The following is a 7474-nucleotide window of genomic DNA, read 5'->3' on the forward strand; positions in this document are numbered from 1 at the left end:
TCTCTCTCTCTCTCTCTCTCGCATTCTTTTGTTCTGTCTTCACTTCTCATCTACCTCCTTGTTATCTGCAGCCCGCATCTCAACCTATTTTTTCCAGGTCGTCCTAGCAACGCTGGTGAAATACAGAAATTATGCCTGCCCCTGCATATAACTCTAGAGTAAAATTATCTCTTCATCTCGCGAGGCATCTTCATACTCGTATATGCTCAAAGACCTGGTTTATGTATGTTCTCCGAGTTCAATAAGATGTGGAGATATCTGCAAAACTCTTCTAAAGCAAATGCTCTATTTTAGCACCCATCACCTAAAAAAGGTGCATGAAAAAACTACCACTGCTACCACTTTTAACAGTTTACCAGGATGTGTATGCTAACACTGCTACTTCTATAATTATATGAAACTAGGAACATGGGGAAATTATAAAAATAACTTTTCTTATATGGTGTGAACTGCCTCTCAATGTTAAATGTTGTATTAACACATTCAAATGCTACTTTCCAAATGATGCGTTGCATAAGAAAATATGTCAAACCTTTGTAGTCATGAGTAGAGGGTTTAGTTCAAGTTAAGTCTGTATGATATACATACTATGCTGTTTAAGAATTGGATAGTAAGAAGCGTTGAACAGTTGCAGTGTAGACACTAGATTTCCTCTTAACGACACAGCGTTTGGGGCTTTTTTAGCCGCATTTAAATTATAGTCACAAGGCTGCAAGATTGCCAGCATTGGAGAAGGGGAAATCCGAGCAAATTTCTCAACGTCATTAACAATGCACACATCAGATATCAACAGACTGTCCCAAAGTCGGTATGCACGAGTTAATTGGTCATCTATATGGTTATTAGTTCAAAAGCCGCTTATGGAACAATGAGTCATTCATTGGTAACGACGTTGGAAAGATGTCGTAATGTACATGTAATCAAATAATGAAGAGCGAGACACAGTCTGAAAGCCCCTCTAGTGACCATTAGAGGCTGTGTTTCTCCCCGCTCGCATTCTGTGAAGTGGACTGAACCAAAAATATCAAAATAAACAAATAATAATAAATATGATATATAAGCTGATATAGTCAGACCAACCAGATAGACATTTTGAAACTTTATGAAATTTGCTTTGACAAAAAAAATAGTTTTATATAAAAATGTAAACCGAAGCATGTGGAAATATCTTCCCAACATTCTGACTCCATATACGGCTTTGATCTTAAACTCTTAACACGTATCAGTTGTTGTGGCAGGGTAGATGACTCTGAAGAGCTCATGTGTGAAAGCCTGGCGAGTGTTTCATGCCTAATGCATAGTAGTAATGCATTCTCACTGAGGAGAATCTACTTCCTCTGTGCTTTTTAAGCAATGGGAAAAGGGCAAGATTGGGGGGGGGGGCTCAGGCTGAAATACCCCAATTTTCCTGAAAGAGAAAAATGTCAAGCAGGCTACTCTGGCCCTAGCTGTTATTAGGAGCAGCATGAGGAGAGTGTTTTGAGTGTAACGTGTGTGTGTGTGTGTGTGTGTGTGTGTGTCGTGCGTAGGTGGATGAAGAAATAACAAGAGTGAGAGAAACCTCAGCCAAAAAAAACCAAAAATCAAACCTCAAGCTAAAGAGACAGGTTTTTATATAATTTCAAATCGATGTTTATGACAGCTTGCTCTGCTCGGCTTCCTGTCCCAGTCACAGGGTGACAGGTGACACTTGTAGCGAGGACGGGGAGCCTGATAAGGCTGCAGAGAGATAAGTGAAGCTCCAGTTGTCATCTCTGTGGTTTCCTGTGAAAATTTGCCATTTACACCTCTGTCTTCAGTCTTAAAACTTGGTGAACTTTCAATCTTTATCAAGTGAAAACATTATGTATTTGCTGCTTCCATCTTTTCAAACATGAGAATCATTATTGGAACCTTTTGTCATTACTATTTGACATTCATAAAAAAATATCTAAAAATAATCTTTAGCTGCAGCCTAACTTTCTTACTATAGCTGCATATGCTTAAGAGTCATTTAGCGTGCCATGGGTTAGAGACTTAACACTGCTGTAAATGGGAGCCCCCACCCTTTTGCCACACTGTGTGCTTTTTCAATGAGGCCCATTGTGCATGGAGACTTGTAACATATTTTTGGAAACTTTTTTTTTTTTTTTTGTCAAAGGGTCGCCTACATTCTGGCGTGAGAGCACAGGGGGCTGGTAAACGGGCACTGTATCACCCTTATGTGGGCTCGCTGTTACAGTAGCAGACTTTTGGCATGCGAGTCAAAGCTGTCTGTCTGAAAGAGCCCCAGTGTTGAGCAGCCACTTATTTTCCAAAGTTGGGGTGGCTGTTGTCATGCACCTTCTCCAATCCTAAGGAGGAGTAAAGAGGCCTTGTAGCACCATTTTAAGTGTTCAACCCACACATCTGTTTCCCTGAAAGCTTTTGTTTGTGTTGTATAAGGGTACGTTTGGTTTCTGAGGCACTCGAGAGAGGTGACTTTTGCTTAGCTTCAGTTTTGCTGAGGCGGTGTGCTGCATAGGCAGGTGTGATTTCTACATGCGAGCCTCAAAAGTGGGTGGGTTTGTGTATATGCTGAAAAACCACAAGATCAAAGTGTACTGCAGTGAATCTAGTTCAGAGACAGAGTTTTTTGATTGTCTTTGTTCTGCTTTCCCTCCTTTTTTCCATGAGACGTAATAAGTTGTAATAGCGCTGGAGTTCAGTTTTAACAGGTTATTATATTCCTCTTTATTCATGAAAAAACACAAGCTACTATAACATTACAGATATCTTAAGCACCCTCCTCTCTTCATCTCTCGCTCTTCTCGTCCTCTCTCTCTCTGTCAATCTCTGATCTCTTCGTCTTCTCTGCTCCGGTCGTCTTCCACATCTCTCTCTCTCTTCTCTCTCTCACACACATACAGTCTGTATTCAAGTCCCTAAGATGTGTTGCTGAAGCCTTAAGGCAGCCCCTCTTATTTTATACTAGTGATTTCACCAGTATGGAACTCATACAGACTCTAGATTCACATACTGCACAGGGCAACTGGCAGACAAGGGGAATACATGATGAATGGGACTGTTGTATTTAGGAGGACATTTGGTTCCACTGCTGCACTTCAGTCTGACCCAGATTAGAAGGTTTACTTTGTCCCTCCTCAGACATAATTGAATAATTGCCACAAATATTTAACACTTTCATATAAAGCTAAATATTCCTCCTATTGGCCGGGACTGTACACAACTACTTTCACTTTTTCAAGGATTTTCAGTCTATTCTTATGCTTGCAGTACATTGACAGAATCTTCCCCCAAATTGGTTTTACCACTCTTGGGTTTCATTTAGAATCAAGATACCATAGATGCAGTAATATATACAGTATGGAGCATTGAAGTATTAATAACACTACACAATTTTGCCTCGAGCTCACACACACATACCAACCAATGTCTACATGAACACAAATGTGTCTTCTAAGTGTAAATAACACACCTTCTCTCCCTCTCCCATGTGTTCTGCAGGCAGCGGCCCCATCCAGCTGTGGCAGTTTCTTCTGGAGCTGCTGACCGACAAGTCTTGCCAGTCCTTCATCAGCTGGACAGGCGACGGCTGGGAGTTCAAGCTTTCTGACCCAGATGAGGTGAGAGGTTGTGACCCTGCAGGTCACTGGTACACGTGCTGGGAGGTCCTAAGTAGTTAGCCAGATGAACAAGATGTCTTCTGACTTTGTTAAAGAACATTTGCATGCCTTGTTCCATCAATCTTTTTGGAAGGGTTAACTCTGTTGTCTATTGTTTTTTAACTTCATGAATTATCCTGACATGCTTTGTTCCCTGCGTTGTTTTAGGTCGCTCGGAGGTGGGGAAAGAGGAAAAACAAGCCCAAGATGAACTATGAGAAGCTGAGCCGTGGCCTACGCTACTACTATGACAAGAATATCATCCACAAGACATCAGGGAAACGTTACGTCTACCGTTTTGTCTGTGACTTAAAAAGCCTGCTGGGGTACACTCCTGAGGAGCTCCATGCAATGTTGGACGTAAAGCCCGATACGGACGAGTGAAAGCAAGGAAGAAAAAGGATGTGAAGACAAAAGTTAAGGAGCCACGTGGACTGTGGCTCATAAAGTGGTCTTAACTGTTTGATAGAGTCGGTAAACCGTTTTTTTGGGGACCAAAATGTTTTTAATGACTAATTGTGGTCTTTGTCAACTTTAAGCTCCTGTCTCACAGACCGTGTTTTAAAAAGAAGGCACAAGCCAAAAGCCTGTTTTCATACCCTGTTGCATTTGAGATGTGTGTGCGCGTGTGAGTGTGAGCGTGCGTATGTGTGATATGTACTGGTATTATTTAGCAGCTCAAGGCAGATGGAGCGCTATCGGGTAGAGTTCAGGTTCTGTTTTGCCTAAGTAGCACAGCGGGAAGATGAGAGGACCAAGACAGAAAGTCTAAGAGAACCGAGAAAAAGAGCAAAATAAAAATGATTCATTTCATTGTTGGGGTAAACAGAGCGGGCAGAAAGTTCCCGCTAAGAAAAAAAAAAAAAAAACGGCTGCCAAAATGTAAAAATCGAACTAGGAGTATAATGTCATATTTACATACATGCTCACTGTTTCTCTTAGGCAAAGAGTTTTCAGCTTGGACCAAAAAGTGTTGATTCTAATTTGTTGTTTGAGGAGCATATGCTTGTGCCAGTATTATATTATTGATGTTGAGAACACCCAATGTAAACCTACCAGGCATATATTGGAAAAAGTATTTTTCTTATGTTGTCAATGAAGGTATTACAGTGGAACCAAACATTAGATGCCAAGTTCAACTGTTCAGTTCTCTAGGAGCCTTTAACTGAAATGTGCTGATTCGTTATCAGACAACACTATAGACACTGGCCCTGTGCTTTGAAGGGTATGAGGACCTGGTGAGATTACTCATCCCAAGAGTGATAGACAGACAACTGAAAGTAGCCGTTGCTTTTGAAACTGACGCTTTCACCTTTACGTATATGTTTGCCACCTTGTTAGAGACGCATATTGTGACTGAAACTTATGCATTTTTGCATATACAGTACCACCAGTATTAGCAAACTGTAGACAATCTTATGTGGGGAAATTCAGGAGTCTGTGGTAAGAAGAGTTGTTTTAATGTGCAGATTAGATGCATAATTTGTCAGTTCACTGTCCATGTTGGTGTTGCTTAGAATTGTTTGAATAGTCTTGTCTGTCTGTCTGTACAATAAAATCACAAGTGAAACTGTTGAGGGAGTGATTTTACAAAATCCTAAGAATGTTAGATTTTTTTTCTTTCTTTCGTTCCATACATTTTGGTCAAAAGAAGGCGGCTGCAGTGTAGTGTTGAAGGTACAGTGTAGGAAGAGGGGACAGGCAATATAAAAATATTGACTTGGGAGGAATGGGAGTTGTATTGGATCGATGAAGGTGACTAAAAGGAATCTGTGGTTCCTGCATGTGATCACTTGTGAGGTCTGACAGAAGTGATGCAAGTTGGCACCGCTTGGAGGATTGCATTAAATGGGTTGTGTACTGAGTTTTCCCACTGCCATCGTGGTTTGTATTTTATTTTTGGGTTTGTGTGTTACTTGTCTATGAGCAATAGTGAGTAACTCATATATGATTCCACTCGTATTTGTGCAGTTTGCTCAGAAGACATGCATAGAGATTCACTGAGCAAATTGGCAGCAGTTTCCTCCCAACAGTGGGAACAGTGGCTGTACACTGGCCTTATGGGAAATGCCAAAGTGGAATATCATCTTAGAATACAATGTTATTGTTTACAGTGGCTGAATGTTACCCATATAGATGAAAATAGCTTTTGAGATGTCTATTTGTACAGATTGTATTTCATAATGCTTTATTGAGACCCAGATTACACAAATAAGCAAGAGACAAAGCAGGAATAATAACCAAAACCCATGTGAGGTCTTTGGCCACGGTGCTTCGGGTATCGTCCACAATGTTGGAGGACAGGGACCAGAATTCTCTCACATTTTTGGAAAGTGTTGACTTTTCTTTTATCTCTTGTTAATATGTTGGAAAGCACACAGCTGTAGGACAACGAGAAGCGCCTTCACTGATCTGGGTTTCCCACTGAGTGTAGAAAGAGATGCTGTATATGTTCATACTGTTTAATTGGTAACAAAAGCTTATCTGCCATCATCAAGCACTGACTCACAAAGCCTCACCCATGATCGTCATCAGGAACAAAAAACTCAACAAATTAATTCGTAATAAGCTGCAGTGTACTTTCATTCTGTTCTGCATGTAGATGTCAAGGTTTCAAAACCCTGTTTTCTTTTTTGTTTTGTTCAGGTTCTTTCTCTCATGTCAGTGTTTTATGTTAAAGAGCTTTGCTGAGTTTTAAACATAATTGTAATGGTTGTTAGTGCCCTGGAAAAAAGTTTTCTTTTTTTTTTCCCAACACAAGGCCATAATATTAGTATGGTTGGCTTCATAAGATTAACGTGCTAAAAGAAAACCTGTTACCTAAAATGTTAATATTTTGAAAATTATTTTGTCAGGAAATATATTATCGTTAAATGTCACAGAATACAATCTACTGCAGGTCTTATGTATTAATGAACCTTAGTGAGGCAAATGTAGACACACCAGTAGTTTGTGGCATATGCATATCGAATGGATTCAGAAGGAAAACCTTTTTTGTTTTGGATGTTTTTTTTTTTTTTGTATATTTTATAGTGTCTCTGTATTTTTGTTATGAGATCATTTTTATTGTATTTAGTTCACAAACATTTGAATATTTTTCAATAATTTATATTTTATAAAAGACAAGAGATGCAGACAGCTGGTGCTTTCATGGGAATTTAAAGGTAGCGCAGGACAAAACAATGTAGCGAATTTTTGTTTTGTTTTTGTTTTTTATTCTTTTTTATACAGAAAATAGACCTGTCTGCTAGAGAAAAAAGGCTGATGCTGGCCCATCAATGATTTCTGCTGGAAAGGTTTTATAAACTGTAGCTTCTATTTCTAAAATGTACTTAATGTACTTCAAAATGTTATAAAATATATGTGAACAAAGATTTCATATTTGTGTGTGGTGTCACTGTTTTGCTTCATGAACATACATTATTATTATACTATGCTATATAACATACATTGACATTTACTAGTAATATTATAGTACTATGTACTGCTATACTATATTTATACCATACTAGTTTTGCTATACTATTTAAGTATTATACATACAAAACTGTAAAATTGACTATAATTATAAGGTTTATTATAGTCAATTTTACAGCTTTGTATGTTAACACAGAGCAGTTTTAAACATATTCTGCAGGAAACCTTGTGGTCTAACATGTGACGCTGACTGTATCTAAGGCATCGGCTGTTTGATACGGTTCAGCATTAAAACACATTAGAATCATCTCCAGAACAAGTCATGAACATTAAATTACTGTGCAACTCTGAGCAGATGAAAATGATTAATTGCATTTTGTTGTTGATTGTATAGATAGTTAATACATACACTT

General features: G+C 38.9%; 1 protein-coding gene across 6 annotated transcripts in view; it reads left to right on the forward strand.

Moving 5' to 3' along the window:
* Window positions 1–7023, forward strand: part of ets1 (v-ets avian erythroblastosis virus E26 oncogene homolog 1) — a 37851-nt gene extending 30828 nt beyond the window's left edge. For 4 of the 6 annotated variants that reach the window (XM_035679950.1, XM_035679948.1, XM_035679949.1 and 1 more), the window contains 2 exons: window positions 3487–3605; window positions 3813–7023. In XM_035679950.1, the coding sequence (XP_035535843.1) occupies window positions 3487–3605; window positions 3813–4028 (335 nt within the window). In that variant the 3' untranslated portion in view covers window positions 4029–7023. The remainder of the gene's footprint in view (window positions 1–3486; window positions 3606–3812) is intronic. The other 2 variants (XM_035679947.1, XM_035679946.1) reach the window with 1 other exon arrangement.
* Window positions 7024–7474: the final 451 nt, after the last annotated feature.

Source organism: Morone saxatilis, unplaced genomic scaffold (assembly GCF_004916995.1).
Source record: "Morone saxatilis isolate NCDOM2014 unplaced genomic scaffold, NCSU_SB_2.0 Contig8, whole genome shotgun sequence".
Lineage (NCBI taxonomy): Eukaryota > Metazoa > Chordata > Actinopteri > Moronidae > Morone > Morone saxatilis.